The sequence below is a fragment of the Phaseolus vulgaris genome, chromosome 8 (genome assembly GCF_000499845.2).
Source record: "Phaseolus vulgaris cultivar G19833 chromosome 8, P. vulgaris v2.0, whole genome shotgun sequence".
Lineage (NCBI taxonomy): Eukaryota > Viridiplantae > Streptophyta > Magnoliopsida > Fabales > Fabaceae > Phaseolus > Phaseolus vulgaris.
In genome coordinates this window covers 12,428,881-12,447,607 of record NC_023752.2, presented here as the reverse complement: position 1 = coordinate 12,447,607, position 18,727 = coordinate 12,428,881, and the positions used below count along the sequence as shown (strand labels likewise).

The 18,727-nt window shown below is 33.6% G+C and overlaps 2 protein-coding genes across 2 annotated transcripts; both read left to right on the top strand.

Annotated features, from left to right (window-relative positions):
- Nucleotides 1-7,187: 7,187 nt before the first annotated feature.
- LOC137824578 (uncharacterized mitochondrial protein AtMg00820-like) lies at nt 7,188-7,541 on the top strand. Its single transcript, XM_068630243.1, has one exon. It carries the CDS (start codon nt 7,188-7,190, stop codon nt 7,539-7,541), a length of 354 nt encoding a protein of 117 aa, XP_068486344.1.
- Nucleotides 7,542-17,517: 9,976 nt separating this feature from the next.
- On the top strand, nt 17,518-18,405 carry LOC137824577 (uncharacterized). The gene has a single exon (XM_068630242.1). The coding sequence runs from the start codon at nt 17,518-17,520 to the stop codon at nt 18,403-18,405; it is 888 nt and encodes a 295-aa protein (XP_068486343.1).
- Nucleotides 18,406-18,727: the final 322 nt, after the last annotated feature.

The following is an 18,727-nucleotide window of genomic DNA, read 5'->3' as shown; positions in this document are numbered from 1 at the left end:
TACATTAGTTAAAAAAAGTATTGCCTAAAGTTTACTAATACGATAGAATGTTTTTTTTTTGCCTCCATTGATTTACAAATCAAAATTGAAAACTAACTTTAATTATAAAATCTAAATTCAAATTATTAATCCTATTATTATTATTAATAATAATAATAATAATAATATTTTTATTATCAATAATAATAATCATAATAATTGTAATATGATAATAATTTGTTTAATGTAAGGTAGTGGTTATAACTATTATGTTTATTTGTAGGGTTTAGGTTAGATTTTCTCCAACAAAATTAATAGTAATGTGATTAATGTAATAATTGTTTTAATTTATAGTGTACCAGACTAGGCCAGATCGAAGACCCACGAATGCGGCCCATAAGGTGCCTCATCAGATTCTGGCAGATTCTCCATTTTGCACTACACCCAATATACATAAAGAAAAAGATCAAAATACCCTTAATGAAATCAAAATTAGGGTTTTTAAAAATGTGCACCTAACCCACACCCAACCCAGTAGCATTGCACCCTTTTTTTTGTGTGAGGAGGCAGGGTGCAGAGAAGGAGATGAAGCCACCGGAGAAGGATTGAAGGCGCCGGAGAAGGATTTAGCCATCGGAGAAGGATTGAAGCTACAGGAGAAAGAGTAGAATCGCAGAAAGTGAGTGCAGATACTTGACATGAGTAGTATGTGAAAAAAGATATGAATCGCTAGGAGTTCTTTGATAGACTCATTCTCTTCATTCCACAACAAAATGTCTGATTTATGCATGAAAATATTTTTTCCACAATTTCCTTATCCTTAGTAACTGGGTGGAAACAGAACCTGGAGACTGAAATCCAACAAAGTGAAAAGAGAAAAAAGGGTGCAATGCTGCTGAGTTGAGTGTGGGTTGGATGCACATTTTAGAAAACCTTAATTTTCATTTCATTAATGGTATTTTGGTCTCTTTTTTTTATGTATATTGAGTGCAATCCAAAATCATCTGTAGAAAGAATCTGCCTCAGATTCCGACTATCGAAAAACATAGTAGTTGTCTAACAATAATAGCCTCCGAAATTCTAATTATTTGCATTAAATGGAATGGTCTACACCTATCAACAATGTACAAACCCACGATTGAGGAAAGAAGCACGTTCTGAAAAGGGACCATGCACCCTAACATACATAACATATAAGGCAATTTCTTCCTTCACCATTCAATTCTTATCTGCACCCTATCATTTTTTAATTTCTAAAATTACTCTTATTCGGGATTTAAAAATATGGAATAGAAAATATAATAAAAAAAATACATTCCAGACGAAGAAATTGGAACACAAAATTAAAAATGCATTTTAAATAAAAATTTTCAAAATTCAAAAATGTGTTTCGGATATTAAATCCGAAATATTCTGAATAACAGGTTTCGGAAGTAACTTACACCCTTTTTTATTTAAGGTTATTTTTGTCATTTTGAATGTGGAGTTGGAGTTGATATGGTGCAGCTACAAATTGCCAACATATAAGGAACCACGCAGCCCAATATTCCCTGATGAAGAAAAAACGTCACCATGAGTACGATCTTAAAGAGGCAGAATAAACAAAGATATATAAAATAGTTCACAAATGAAAAATACACTTTGTGATAGATATTTTTATGCTCTAAGAACATTGACATTACTCATTTCGATGGATTTATTTAATTAATAGTTTATTTAAAAGGTTTTATTATTAAGGTATATCTAGTAGAATAAGTTTTGACATTTTTCTTAAAATATTTTAATAAAGGTATACATATAAGGGTAAATAAAAAAGGAAGAAATTATAAGGATAAGAATCTATGTTTAGATTTGTCTGATTAATTTTCAAATTGGTGATGTATGATAATAGTATGTTTATCCATTCTTTCATTTATAAATTCTACTTTAAATCACTAACAAACGTCTGTTATTATAGAGAATATGATGAGATTTTAAATATGAAAACTTTAAAGATAAAATTAATGAAAAGTAATTAAAATCATAATTTCAGTGAATGGTTAAAAATTAGAATCATGAAAGATGATGCATCATTTTAACTTAAAGAATTGTCTCGTGCTTCTAATTATTCTAATAATAATGTTGCAAAAAGAAGTTTTCAAGTTATCTTTGTTTGTGGTTATATATTTAAGAAAGTGACATGATTTAATAATATTTTATAAAAATGACAGATATATTTATGAATTTTAATTGATAAAATAGTTATAATTCAATCTTTAATTTAGGAATTTGAATTTTTTTACATATTTTTTATTATAAAATGAATATGAACGATTTATTCTCAAATTTGTATTAATTTAAGGAATCTAAAGAAAAATGGGGATAAAAGAGCTAAAGGAGAATGGACAACTTAAAGACACTATGAAAGACAAAGTTGGAACATTGGAAATTTATTCAAACTCGCCAAAGCAAGATCACTCCAGAGGAACTCGCCCAAGGCTCGCTTAAGCGAGTTCATTCTAGTGAAGTTGAGTTTTTTCTTGTGAAACTCGCTTATGCAAGCAATATCTCGCTTGAGTGAGATGTCACATAACCCAATCTCAATTAGGTTAAATAAAAGGCGTAAGGCATAACCCTAGATATCATTGGAAAGATATTAAGAGATAGAAAATCCTAGAGGAGACAATCGTCAAGGAGAAACATCATGAATCTTTTTTTCTTGTTTTCCATGCTTGTAATGACCAATATGAGTGGCTATCGAGAGTAATCTGTTCAAACTCTTATGTATTGAGGTGATAATTATTTATAATATGTATTGAGGTGATAATCATCAATTAAGAATAAAATATTATGTTTAGATATCACCTCAATACATAAGAGTTTGAATAGATTACTCCCAATTCCAAATGGTAAAATTAGCCACACATAATGATTATTACAAGCAAGAAGAGCATGAAAAGAAGACCCAAGATGTTTCTCCTTGACGACTGCCTCCTTTAATGTTTCTCACACCTCCTATTCTCCCAATTGGGTTACAATTCACTCAATGATGTTTTCCTCTCAATCATGCACACTAGGGTTGTGCCTCAAGCCCTCTATTTAACCTAATTTGCTTGGGCTTAAGTGGATTCTTGCTCAAGCGAGATTGAGTTCGTTTGAGCGAGTAAAACGTCGAAAATGACCAATGTTGATGGAGCAATCTCGCTCAAGCGAGATGCTCTGATGGTGAGTTGGGTTTTTGTGAGCTTGGTATGTGTCGGGCCTTCCAGTTTTCCCTTTTTAGCTTATATTAATCTTTTTTTTGCCCAATCATCTCCATTCTCCCATAGAATCCTGAAATTAACACAAAATTTGAGAATAAATCGTTCTTATTCAAATAAAAATCATAAAAAATGTAAAAAGATATAAATTAATAAATTAGTGGTTATTTTATACTTATTTTAGCAATTAATACTCATAAGTGCCTATATTTTAATATGAAATATTACTAAAATTGAACACTTATCAAGGAGGAGTCGTGAAACTGAGTAAAGTACTCAGTGACCTTATGATCAACCCAATTGAACCCATCTCGGTGGGATGACTAACTTATTACAACATGGGTCGACTGGTCGGCAGCCACTACCAGATCATTAACTCTAACCTGGTTAATACCTAACGACTTGCCATCGCTAGGTTCGAATGAATGCTCGGTCGCACCAACTGGGTCGTCAACTCGAACTGAGCCAACGTTAGAAGGTGCAACTTGGAACCAATGCTTTTAACGATGGTTGTTATTTAAAATAATAACCATCGTTAAAGATTGCCAAAGAAAGTTTTAACGATAGTTTAGGATAATTATCGTTGGTAAAAGTGGTCTAGAAGAGACTTTTAACAAAGACACTTTTAAGGATGATTTTTGTTTATTCATCATTTTTAAATTTTTTTTTTTTAAAAAATGGACAAATATTACTATTCTCACATCTCACACATGATCAAAATTTTCATACATTACTAGCATGTGTTGTAATGAAATTTGAACTAAATTTAAATATAAAACACTTTGTAAAATATTATAATTTAAACAACAAATTGCATATAAAAAGGTTCAACGATCAGCATAATGTCATTCTAATCAATGATTTACTTTAAGGTGTTATATATGGTTACAAAATATTTTGACCATGTTGTTCTAACATACTCATGCGCTTCTAAGTCTAACGATTATGGGTCATCGAAAAACTGTAACATTTGAAAATTGTTTCAATTAGTCCATAATTAATAAACACTTCAATTTCAATTTTTTTTGTGTATTGATGTTTTACCTTATCCCAACCTCTATCAATTTCAGCCCGCACAATGATTGAGATCCACTACATCACTACATAGTAACCACACTCTTAACTTTCAGATTGCTTGTTGCATTACAAGTCAAAATAAATTTTATCAGATGAATCAATGATTAACATTAAAGTGAGTGAACAAATTTACTTAGATACCCTAAGGTGCATCCAAGTAAGTTTTTTTTTATCTTTCACATGGCCTCACTACAAGAAAACCAAGGATTAGTTACGTAAGATTTGCGTCGGCCAAACCCACGATAAGCGAACGCAAAACTAAGGTTGTGTGAGTCAGTTTGACACATGGAAAATGCTAAGAGAAAGTGGAAGAAAAAAGAAAAAGACTCGTGTGTGTTTGGATTGGGGAGAGGATGTGTGAGGATTTGAGGGAGTGGATGTGTGAGGATGTGAGAAGAAAGTCTAAAAAAGTGAAGTTGTTTGGATTGAGACATGTTAGAAAAGATGTGTGAGGAAGATTTATGGGAGTTTGTGATGTGATGACTATGAGAGTATTCTAATGTTTTTTAAAGGTATAAAAGTGAAGTTGTTTGGATTGAGGCATGTTAGAAAAGATGTGTGAGGAAGATTGGGAGTTTGTGATGTGATGACTATGAGAGAATTTTAATTTTTTTTAAAGGTATAAAAAGTTACTTCTTGTCCCTATTAAAAAAATTTAATAATAAAATGAGTTATTTTTGTTTAAAAATAAACAACTTTCATATTCATAAATTTTCTTAAATCTAAATATGGCTCAGAAACGATTACAAGTCAGGTAGGGTTGAAATACCAGTCGTGGTGGTGGAGGGATCTAGCTAAAGTGTGTGGCGAAGGGGACCAAGAAGAAGGATGGTTCCGTAAAGTTACAGGGTGGAAAATTGGCGATGGGGGCATAGTTAGATTATGGGAGGATGTGTGGTTACATAACAGTAGTCTAAAATCCTTGTATCCTAGACTATACTTCTTGTCCCTTGATCAAGGTAAAACGGTGGGAGAGGTAGGAAGATGGGAGGAAGGGAGGTGGCGGTTTCGACCTAATTGGAGAAGGGAAAGGTATGAGTAGGAGTCAAATATGGAGGAAGAGCTGCTCTCAAGACTGGGTATGGGTAATATATGCCAGGGTATCCAAGATCGCCTCGTTTGGAGGATGGATCCAAAAGGTGTATGTAAGAATATTATGTGGCACCTCACGATTATTTATCTTATTAATTGATCAATTACCATAATTATCCTATTATATTATTGGTAATTACTTGATGGACGTAATTACTATTACCATAAATAATTAGGGTTTCCCCTTGGGTGTATTATAAATAGAGATTACTAAGAGACACTCTCATATTCTAACATCACACAGTCGAAACTCATTCCCTAAAGGGATTTTTCGAGCCTCTCATCTCTTTGTCTCTCTGCTCACATAATTCCATTCTAAGTGATACACCCTAAAGGGGAACCCGATCAAGATCATGTCTTCGTCCCTCAGCCATGCGATCACGGGTTTACCAGGTATTATCTAATCATTATTCTCGTTTCATTATATGATTCAGGAATCCTAATCCAACATGTGGTATCAGAGCGTTTATGTTGCTTAATCGATTCATCTTTCGTTTTCCCTAAATTTGGAAGAAACGAGGATTTTGATTCAACCTATTGATTTTCGATGTTTTTATTTTGGTATATTATTGAACCACTTATTTTCGAAAATCCACCTTGATATCATAAAATAAATTTTAATTTTTTCGAGATCCATAATTATTTTAATATGAATGTTATGTGTTCTTCATAATTTTCGTGAGTATTCCCTTATTTGGAATGGAATTAATTTTGATTCTATGTTCATTATCATTATTTATTGTTCGTATGAATTTTCGAAAATTAGGAATAAAGAATTTTCGGAAATTAATTATTTCCTTAATTAGGAAATTTCGAAAATAATATTTTTCCTTAATTGAAATTTTCGAAATACAATTGATTCCCTTAATTAGGAATGAATTTGATTTGATTGTGTTTTCCTAAAAAATAAAAAAAAAATAAAAAAATTGATATCTTAGTCTCCAAGTTTTTCCTTATTTAGGATAGTATATTCTTGCCTTATTAATTTTCGGGTATTATTATTATTATTATTACTATTTTCGAAAATAGCAGTCGTGTCAAACTTGAAAACATATCAATCTAATTAAAATTTTGAAGACCAAATCTAAAATCAAATCCCTGATATTTCGCTACTCACCTTATCGGGTTTACGAGTAACATATTTACACGTTTCCTTTTATTTATCGAATTAAATATGGTAAATCTCATGATACCGTAATTATGTTTAAAATAAATATACTTATTTTGTTAAACTCTTAAAAAAAATATTAAGTTTGACAAAATTAAAATTAAAATTTTTGCTTAAACTTAATAACAGGAGTCTCCCTTCTGTCCAACGATGATGGGTTATGTATTGTTATTTGAGTCTAATTAAACACTTTCACTTACTTGTGAGTACACTTAATTATTAAATATTCACATGACATTTGTCTAAAAACACAATTATTTCTATTATGTCCAACGATGTTTGATGCACTTGTGTTTTGCAAACTTAATATGTGCATAAGCTTAAATGTTCACTTCTGTCCAAAGATGATGTGTCACATTCTTATTCCACATACCTTACTTATAATTTGCCTATGATCTACATCGACTACTAATTTGCCTCTGATCACTCCTCTTGTACCCACTCCGCGCGTCACTGCACCACCTACTCCACGCTCAGAACCTGATGCTACTCTGAATCCATCCGAGAATGAAGGCACCTTGAACGATAAACATAAGTACAATGCAGAACCCGCTAATCAGCTCAAGAGGTCATCTAGAACTAAAACTGCTACTAATTTTGATCATTATGTAACCTACCTGACTGAAGCAGAAATGGATGCCGGAAGGTATACTGATCCTACCTCTTACAATGAAGCCATTACTAGTGATCAGTCTTCTGAATGGAATAATGTCATGCTCGATGAGCTTGACTCCATGAAGAAAAACAATGTTTGGGATCTAGTAGAATTACCCGACGGAGTAAAACCCGTAGGATCTAAATGGGTGTTCAAAACCAAGCTAGATCAGAATGGAAACATTGAACGCTTCAAAACAAGATTGGTTGCAAAAGGGTTCACTCAGAAAGAGGGAATTGATTATGAAGAGACCTTTTCACCTGTCTCTCGAAAAGATTCCTTAAGGATCGTAATGGCCCTCGTAGCTCACTTTGATCTAGAGCTACATTAGATGGACGTCAAGACCGCTTTCCTTAACGGCGACTTGTATGAAGACGTGTACATGCAATAACCAGAAGGTTTTAAACTTGATGGTCAAGAACACTTAGTCTGCAAGCTGAAGAAATCCATTTACGGGCTGAAGCAAGCCTCACGGCAGTGGTACATAAAGTTTGATGAAGTCATGAAGAAACAAGGTTTCCTTAAGAATCAAGTGGATCAATGCACCTACCTCGAGATGAGTGGGAGCAACTTTACTATACTTGTCCTTTACGTAGATGACATTCTATTGACAAGTAATAGTATAAACATGTTGCATGAGTCAAAGCGCATACTTTCGCATAATTTTGACATGAAGGATCTCGGAGAGGTCGCTTATGTTATTGGCATCGAAATATACCGAGATAGAGCTAAGGGGATTTTGGGATTATCCCAAAGGGCCTACCTTGACCGTGTCCTCACTCGTTATAACATGCAGCATTGCTCTCCTTCTGTGGCTCCAGTAATTAAGGGAGATGTTTTTGGTTCTTTTCAATGTCCGAAAACAGAGGCTGAAAAGAGCAAATGGCGATGATACCTTATGCATCTGTAGTTGGAAGCATTATGTATGCTCAAGTCTGTACTCGTCCGGATATCGCGTACATTGCTGGAATGCTAGGCCGGTATCAATCTAATCCTGGTCTAGATCACTAGAAAGCAGCTAAGAAAGTACTTCGATATCTACAAGGCACAAAAGACTATAAGTTGACCTATAGGAGAAGTGACAGTTTAGAAGTGGTGGGTTATTCTGACTCTGATTTTGCAAAATGCAAAGATGACAAGAAATCCACTTCTGGGTATATCTTTATGTTAGCAGGCGGGCCTATCTCATGGAAGAGTCATAAGCAGCAATTAACAACAACCTCAACAATGATGGCAGAATATGTTGCAGTGTACAATGCAACTTGTCATGGAATGTTGTTGCGAAATCTTATCGCTGGACTCAAAGTCATTAACTCCATTTCCAGGCCATTGAAGCTTTATTGTGATAACTCAGTTGCCGTTAGTTTTTCGAACAATAACAGTTCGAGTGGCGCTGGATTATATCTTGATACAAAGTACTTGTTCGTACATGAGCGAGTTGAGGAAAATAAGCTTTGTGTTGAGTATATTAGTACTAAAAATATGCTTGCGGATCCGATGACTAAAGGTCTCCCACCTAAAGTATTCGAAGAACATGTTTCGAAGATGGGATTATCTAAAGACCTTATTTAGCATATTTGTACTTACTTATGTTTAATAAAATTTCCTCATTTACCTTGATTTGTGTGTCCTTAAATATGTTTATGCATGCCTAAATATACATAGACACTAACTGTACAAATCAAAGTCTAAAGGGCTTACTTATCAATTGATCCTAAAATTTACTTAAGTTTTAAATTTGTATTGTAGTATGATTAATGGGGGTCTTGAGTTGAATATTGATTCAAAGACTGTATTTCTCCGCTACAATTACAGTTTAGGACTAAAATGAGTATTAAAATCTGGCCAAACTTATCTAATGCTCATAATAAATAATCCTTTGGCCAAGTGGGAGAATGTAAGAATATTATGTGGCACCTCACGATTATTTATCTTATTAATTGATCAATTACCATAATTATCCTATTATATTATTGGTAATTACTTGATGGACGTAATTACTATTACCATAAATAATTAGGGTTTCCCCTTGGGTGTATTATAAATAGAGATTACCAGACAACTAAAGAGACACTCTCATATTCTAACATCACACGGTCGAAACTCATTCCCTAAAGGGATTTTCGATCCTCTCATCTCTTTGTCTCTCTGCTCACATAATTCCATTCTAAGCGATACACCCTAAAGGGGAACCCGATCAAGATCATGTCTTCGTCGCTCAGCCATGCGATCACGGGTTTACCAGGTATTATCTAATCATTATTCTCGTTTCATTATATGATTCAAGAATCCTAATCCAACAGTGTATTCTCGGTCAAGTCAGCCTACCACATTCTAACGCATCAAACAACCAATGGTTCATTGGATAGCGCTTATGGTATTCTATGGCAAGCGAAAGCTATGCCCAAAGCGCTTATCACAGCTTGGAGAGTCCTCTTTGACAGACTTCCAATCGTCGTTTTGTGCCATGTGCAATCTGTCACAAGAATCATCTCAACATCTTTTCGTAGAATGGGTGGTCGCACAACGAGTATGGTCTGGTTGCTACCGATGGGTTGGCATCTTGGGAGTTCAAAACAAGGAAATCAGGAATCTCCTGAAAAACTTCTACCTGATTCATCTATCCAGTAAGCAAAATCAGGTGTGGAGAGGAATATGGGTGATGATCGTTAGATGCATCTGGAAGTAGCGAAACCAAGTTGTTTTCAAGGGAGGGGTCCCTGATGCTGATGAAATACTTCAAAATGCTCAGTTGTTGTCTTGGCTGTGATTAAAACACAAGGTGACTGGTTTCTTATATGTTTTTTCAGACTGGATATTGAATCCCAATCAGTGTCTTCTCGCAGTTCCTTGACAGTGTAAATTTATATAACTTGAGATGGTGGTGGTATGCTAGTGGAAGCTCTTACATTCTTTATGGCGGAAATAGTACATGTATAATTGGCACAGGAGTACCTTGCTCTGCATAATTGCTTAAGATAAGCATACCAGAGGCAAATGTAGGATGGCAGATACAAACGGTGATGAGGTGGAGGCATAAGGTATGAGATGCAACCTTGGGGAGTGTATATCAATGCAGCTAAGAAGCTTAGTTACTGAAATCCGAGTTAGAACAGAACCAAGGTATATAAACAATCTATGTGGCTATTCTGGTTTAGTTGCAGAGGTGTTTTTGGTCTATGCAGGATCTTGGTTAGCTCGTGTGCAGATCTGGCAGGTTGTGAACCTAATCACTTGCATTAAGTACTTTTGAGGATTCTGGCGCATAACCTTTCGTTTTAAGTGCTACATAATTGAGACGGCTAGGTGTGCTAGATGGTCTGGTGGGGAGCTGGTTTGATATGGGACTGGTGAGGAAGGTGGACTTTGTTCAAATTTAGGCAACAGAGGATTTTGCTGTTGTAGAAAAGACCAATATGTTTCTTTGGGGGATTTATTGCACATAAGACATGTAGCTCAGCTTAGCCTCATTCTGTTACGAAGAATCCAAAAGCTTGAGCTGGTGAGGAGCAGCATCGGCACTTACTCGCTTGGTCTTTTGGGGCTGTCATGGAAGCAGTGGAAAATGACTTGATTATATAAATACATCTACGGTCACATCACTCTGGCAAGAAAGTGCAACTTAGTTTCTTGAAATTGGTGGACCCTATTGGTGGATAACACAATGTTAAGTCTGCAATAGGGAGGTTGGAACCTATGTGCAGGCCTTATTTTCTTTGCGTTATCAATGTCAACATTATAGGGGATTAAGAATGTGGCTCAATAAAGGGAAGCAGGTTGCAGCTAAGCTTACTGGCTTCCTGATGTGATGGTCAAGGGGCCGTCTAAAAGAGCAACTAGCTATGGAGCAAGAAGAAAGACTCTACACATCAGCTAACAGAAACAACATATTTTAGCTAACTTTGATCTGTAGTTTTTGTAGGTACAACATTATCCAAATGCAAGGAAGTAGGGTGCTAACTGATGATCAGGATCTGCTAATACTGGAGATGGCTCTATGCGTTAATCTTGTGTGCTGAGGAAGATGCAAAGGACTAGTGGGTGGGTATTATCATTACAGTGAGCATGAAAGGAGATGATATGTTGGAACGGATGATGCAGAAGTTTACATTCAATCATACGGCTAGTGTTTATGATGCTGGTCACAAGTGTAAAAGGGGTTGAAATCCTGGAATCAATCTCATTAAGATGGTGCGACATTCAACCATAAGCTGAGGAAGGTCCATTCCTGAATCAAATTTGGTGCAGTGCTGAAGATTCTGTGAAGGTTTTTCTGGGATTGGAGCAGCTGGATGGAGGAAGGGGAAGACTAAAGATAGGCAGAAAAGGCCCTGAATTGCAGTAGGTCTCATTTATGTTCTGGTTTTGGAGATTGTAGCTGATGGTTGGTAAGGGTTCTGGATTGTGGTTGCTATATAGGATGGTTTGTGGGCTGGCTTTCTAGCCTTTTGTAGTTTGTTTTTGTACTGTGTAGATGGTGTAATATGCTGTCTGATAGTCACGGCAGGAGTCTTGGTTTATGCTGATCTAATTCTGGTATGGTGGGTTAGGGGGATGGAATAACGCCATCATGCTATGAGTCAGGTTGTTTTGATTTTGATTTTTGTGCTGGTCCACTAGTTGACATGCTGTAGCTGGCTTAAGATTTGTGTGTTGGTCATGATAGCTATAGCAGGAGTCCAATAACATAAAGATGAAGAAATGGTGAGGATGGACTGATGGTACAAGCGTAAATTTAACAACCATGTACTGATGCTGAGACCATAGGTACCAATATGTTAATGGGGGTTGTTCCACTTTTCGCTATCTGTATGTAGGTACTGGGAAGAATCTCATGGGACATATTGTATGTGCTTTTCTGACGTGGAGGAATTGGGTAATGATCTTAGAGAGGTAGTCTTCCATCCTTAAGGTCCTGTTTGGATTGGGGGTGGGGATTTGTGAGGAGGGGAGAGAGCGGATTAGAGAGGATTAAAGAGAATGTGTGAAGATGTGTGAGCTTGAGTTAGAAGATAATTTAAATTTATAAAAAAAATATAAAATGTAAATTTACAAATTTATCCTGTCAATAAAAAATATTTTAATAATGAGTTAAGATATATTTTTTTAAGTTGAGTTAATTATTTTTCCAATATATAATATTTATAATTACTCTTATTTTGTAAAAAATAATAATTTTGTGTTAAATTTAAATAAATTTATAAATATTAAAAGTATAAATATATTTATAAAAATTAAAAACAATAAATACATAAAAAAAAATAAACAACAGAGTACAAATATAACAAAACAAATGTAAATACAATTATTAAGATTAAAAAAGTAAACATATAAAAAAAATTAAACAATATCTTCTAAATGAAAAAGATATAAAAACAATAAAAACATAATAGTAACCACATTTAATAAACAAAATTCTAAATAGAAAAAAAATATTAAAAATTTATGTGAAGGATGAAGGCACTGGAGTGGAGAAGAGAAGAGAAGAAGAATAAGAACAAATTGGAGAACAAGAAAAAAAAACCTAGAGAAAAAAAAAGTTTGTGATGAATAGAACCAACCAAAGAACCACTGCTCAAAGATGCAATCTGAAAAAAAAAACAGAATCAATTCCAATACTTTTCTCACATAAGGAAGAATTGATTCTCCTTCTACCTTTAAAAGGCATAGAATCTATTCTCGTTTTACCTTTAAAAGTCACAAAATCGATTCTCCTCCTACCATTAAAAGTCACAAAATCAATTATCTCTACCATTAAATGTCACAAAATCGATTCTCTCTTACCTTTAAAAGCCACAGAATCGATTTTGCACTATTTGGAAAAATCAAAAATCGATTCTGCGCCATTTGGAGAAATCGAAAAATCGATTATGCACCATTTCGAAAAATCGAAAATCGATTTTGCACCAATTTACATGGATAGGAAAATCGATTTTGCACCATTTGGAAAAATCGAAAATCGATTCTGCACTAATTTACAAAAAGACGAAAATCGATTCTGCACTTCCAAAATTCGGAAAGAATAAGGAAACTGTTGCACCAGGCACTGTAATAAAGAAACTGAAAACTCATTGATGCCCACATTGTTTAATATTAGAATTGAAGGTAGGATAGCAACGTAAATGTCTATTTGTGCCTCTACAATCAGCGCAAATCTTCTCAATTTTGCGAGAAGTGAAAAAACTATTAAACTCGCTCGCTCGTCCGCACCCACGCCCTCACATACCCTAATCCAAACAAAAGTCATTCCCGCTCGCCCCTTCCTCCTCCGTTGTCACACCTAGAAGCAACGGAGTGAGTGAGGAGGGGAGGGAGTGAATTTGTGAGGATTGGTGAGGATATGTGAGGTTGTTTGGATTGAGGGATGATAGAGTGGATTTGTTAGGATAGTTTATTGTAAGTTTACAAAATTATCCTTCTTATTAAAAAATATTTAAATAATAAATTATGGTTTTTTTTAGGTTTGAATTAATTAAATATTTTAATATATAATATACATAATTATTTATATTTTTAATAAAAAATTTAAAAATATAATATAAAATATTTTGGTGTTAAATTGAAATAAATTTAATAAATACATTAAAATTTATGAAAATAATATTCATTTGTTACTTTATATAACTATATATATTGTTGATATTATAATTTTATTTTATTATTTTATTATTTATAATTATATGTTGTTATTAATAGTATAATTAAATATTTTTGAAATTATAAATAATAAATAAATTTATGTAATATTTAATTTTATATATTAAAATAAAATGCATGCACAAGAGTATTTTAGTAAAATGCAATAATCCTACTAAATCTCCACAAATCTCTTCATTTTGTGAAGAATGAAAAAAATCCTCCACCCTCTCCCCCATCCTCTCCCCCACTCTCAAAATCATGGAAACAAACACAAAAAACACCAGAATTGAAAAATAAATCAAAAAATATTTCATCTCTTATATAATAAATAAAATTATTTTTTAATATTAAAATCCATGTAATAATAAAAATAAAAAATACTACAACAACAGAAGTATAATGTAATTAGCAATAGAAAAAAATTTCATAACAAATTATTATCAAATAAATTATAACTTATAAACATTAATATAAATACAACAACAAATTAAATAAAAACAGAACATCAAGTAACTTTTTAAAATATTAAACATATATTATAAAATTTGAAAATAAATCACATCTTATATAAATATAAAAAATACTATTTTTTATTATTAAAAATCTTACAGTATTGGAAAATAAAAAATAGTACCAACAGTATAATAAAATAAATGAGGGTAAATTTGAAAATAACACATGCTGACTTGACTTTCCCTCTACATCTCTTCATTTTGTAGGGAAATGATATTTACTGTTGATATGTATATCTTTTCATTCTCTTTCCCACAAAACCCTAGATCCAAATGAGAGATATCCTTTCACTTCTTTGCCTGTGAACCGTACATTCACATAAGCAAATAGTGTAAGAATATTATGTGACACCTCACAATTATTTATCTTATTAATTGATCAATTACCATAATTATCCTATTATATTATTGGTAATTACTTGATGGACGTAATTACTCTTACCATAAATAAATAATTAGGGTTTCCCCTTGGGTGTATTATAAATAGAGATTACCAGACAACTAAAGAGACACTCTCATATTTTAACATCACACGGCCGAAACTCATTCCCTAAAGGGATTTTTCGAGCCTCTCATCTCTTTGTCTCTCTACTCACATAATTCCATTCTAAGCGATACACCCTAAAGGGGAACCCGATCAAGATCATGTTTTCGTCCCTCAGCCATACGATCACGGGTCTACCAGGTATTATTTAATCATTATTCTCGTTTCATTATATGATTGAGGAATCCTAATCCAACATGTGGTATCATAGCGTTTATGTTGGCCAAATCATTTAAAGTTCTTCTTATTAGTCTTTTCAAAAGATGAGGCCCAAGCCCAACGCCCAAGCTCAAAGCCCAAGCCCAAGAAGGCCAAAGCCCAAAAAGCCCAAGTCCATCCCATGAGGGGCAAGACCAAGCATTAAATAAAAGAGCATCATTTGAATTACTCTTGTATAGTTGTAGGAGGTGTGGATATTAAATAAAGGAGTAAGAATATGTAAAATAACGTCACATTGTCCATGTGACTTAGGAGAGTAGGTGTAGGTGTAGTTTTTAGGAGGTGTCATAGTAGAAAAAGGTCACACCTCCCATGTGACTTGTTTTTTGTGGGAATTTCAAATGAGTTTCATTTGAATTTTCCCACCTATTTTCCAGCACCCTCACACTATAAATAGAGGTGTGGGCTCTTGTAAAATTCAGATTGAAAATTGGATATAGAGAAACTCTACTCAAATTGAGAGAGAATTGTGTGAGAACTTTGTCTTCTCCTCTACCTTGTCTTATCTTGAGTGCCTTGGTTCTCTCAAGTGGCGGCATTTGCTCACTTATCTTGGAGCCTTCACACTTCAAGTGGCGTGACCATCAACCAAGCTCTTCATTCTCATAAGTTCTTCTCTTCTTCATCTTTTCATTTCATTTCCATGCTCATACGAAATACTAAACATGTCTTAGCTTCATTCTATTCGGTGCTTTGCTTCCTTTTCACTTTATGTTCGGTTCATCTCTTTTCTAGCTTGATTTGTTCGGTTCATTTCCATTATTGAGCAATTTAATCGGTTCATTTGTATTCTTACCTCTTTTAATCGGTTCAATTGGCAAGAAATGGGTATTCCATGTGAGTTTGGTGTTTGGTGCAAGTTTTGGTGAGTTCTTGAAACATAAAACATTGATCCAATTCTATTAAAAGTGCTTATTCATTCTCTAACTCAAGTTGATTCCATATAATGTCAAAGAATCATCTCTATCTTGATAGTGGAATCATATCACGATCACGGGTCTACCAGGTATTATTTAATCATTATTCTCGTTTCATTATATGATTGAGGAATCCTAATCCAACATGTGGTATCATAGCGTTTATGTTCCTTAATCGATTCTTCTTTCGTTTTCCCTAAATTTGGAAGAAACGAGGATTTTGATTCAACTTATTGATTTTTGATGTTTTTATTTTGGTATATTATTGAACCACTTATTTTCGAAAATTCACCTTGATATCATAAAATAAATTTTAATTTTTTCGAGATCCATAATTATTTTAAGATTTTGAAAATTAAAATTTGATATGAATGTTATGTGTTCTTCAAAATTTTCGTGAGTATTCCCTTATTTGGAATGAAATTAATTTTGATTCTATGTTCTTTATCATTATTTGTTGTTCATATGAATTTTCAAAAATTAGGAATAAAAAATTTTCGGAAATTAATTATTTCCTTAATTAGGAAATTTTGAAAATAATATTTTTCCTTAATTAAAACTTTCGAAATACAATTAGTTCCCTTAATTAGGAATGAATTTGATTTGATTGTGTTTTCCTTAAAAAAAAAAATTGATATCTTAGTCTCCAAGTTTTTCCTTATTTAGGATAGTATATTCTTGCCTTATTAATTTTTGGGTATTATTATTATTATTACTATTTTCGAAAATAGCAGTTGTGTCAAACTTGGAAACATATCAATCTAATTAAAATTTTGAAGACCAAATCTAAAATCAAATCCCTGATATTCCGCTACTCACCTTATCAGGTTTACGAGAAACATATTTACGTGTTTCCTTTTATTTATCGAATTAAATATGGTAAATCTCATGATACCTTAATTATGTTTAAAAAAAATACTTATTTTGTTAAACTCTTAAAAAAAAATATTAAGTTTGACAAAATTTAAATTAAATTTTTTGCTTAAACTTAATAATAGGAGTCTCCCTTCTGTCCAACGATGATGGGTTATGTCTTGTTATTTGAGTCTAATTAAGCACATTCACTTACTTGTGAGTACACTTAATTATTACATATTCACATGACATTTTCCTAAAAACACAATTATTTCTATTCTGTCCAACGATGTTTGTTGCACTTGTGTTTTGCAAACTTAATATGTGCATAAGGTTAAATGTTCACTTTTGTCCAAAGATGATGTGTCACATTCTTATTGCACATACCTTACTTATAATTGTTCATTATGCTTAAATAATTGGTAGTTAACCAAAGTGAAAGCTGGTTGTTTAAGTAGAACCTAATCTAGTCTATTATTTTGATGTTATAATAGATTTTATCACAACTTCATTATCATAATGGTTCTTACTTATGCCTGCTTTAGATCTAAGTTTCCCTATGTCACTCTAACTTTTTCCTTAGCCTAAGTATCTTAATTTGTCGTCTAACTAGCCTCTAATATGGAAATTGAGACCTTGACTAGTGAAAATCATTCTTCTTGGAAAGATTCCTTGATGCTGACTCTTGGGATGCTGGATTTTGATCATGCACTAATTGAAGCTGCTCCTCTTGGCCTCACTGATAAGAGAACTCCGGAAGATAAGATGGCTTATGAGAAATGGCAAAGGAGTAACAAGATGTGTCTTATGCTTATCAAGAATTCCATCAGCCCAATCATCAGAGGAGGCATTCCTGATTCACCTAACACTAAGGCTTATCTAGCTTCTGTGGAGGAACAATTTCAAGGAACCTCTAAGGCACATGCTAGTACTCTTATCTTGAAGTTGGTGACTACAAAATATGACGGGCGCACCAGCATTTGCGAGCACATCCTGATGTTGAGCGACATGGCCCGTAAATTTAAGGGATTAGCCATGGAGATCAGTAAAGGTTTCCTAGTCCACTTCATTATGACTTCTCTTCCTTCTGCGTTTGAAGCCTTCAAAGTCAACTATAATACTCAGAAGGACAAATGGTCCATGAGTGAGTTGATTGCTATGACTGTTCAAGAAGAAGAGCGCCTGAAGCAGGAGAAACTAAATGTTGCTTACCTTGTGGCTGCTGAATCGAAGAAGCAGAAGGGCAAATTCCATAAAAAGGAATCTAATAAGGTCCCTAAAACTGATGCAAGTGCACCCTCCAGCTCTAACAAATCCACTAGCAAGTCCTACTGCAAGTTCTATCGCAAGGTAGGACATAAGCAGTCTGAGTGCTCAAGCTTTAAGGAGTGGCTGGCTAAGAAAGGTAATCATCTAAATATGATAATTGAGTCCTTTAATTTAAATGTTCCAACTAATACTTGGTGGTTTGACTCTGGTTCTATGGTTCATGTGACCAATTCAATCTAGGGATTCCTTACAATCCGGAAGCTGGAAAGAAACCAAAGAACACTTAAGATGGGGAATGGACAAGAACTATTTGTCGAAGCTGTGGGAACCTTAGAATTACTTATGAAAACTGGAAAATGTATTCAACTTTATGATACCTTATATATTCCCGAGATTATTCGGAATCTTGTATCGGGACCAAAGTTAGACATTGATGGTTTTTATGTTTCCCATGGTCATGACAAACTTACTATTTCTTTACATTCTCAATTGTTTGGTACTGGTTTTCTGGATAACGGTCTTTATAAGTTAGAACTAGATGATAGCTTCTCCAAATCTTTGT

Coding starts and splice junctions, on each gene's coding strand:
- LOC137824578 (XM_068630243.1), top strand. CDS start 7,188: ATGGATGCCGGAAGGTATACTGATCCTACCTCTTACAATGAAGCCATT.
- LOC137824577 (XM_068630242.1), top strand. CDS start 17,518: ATGGAAATTGAGACCTTGACTAGTGAAAATCATTCTTCTTGGAAAGAT.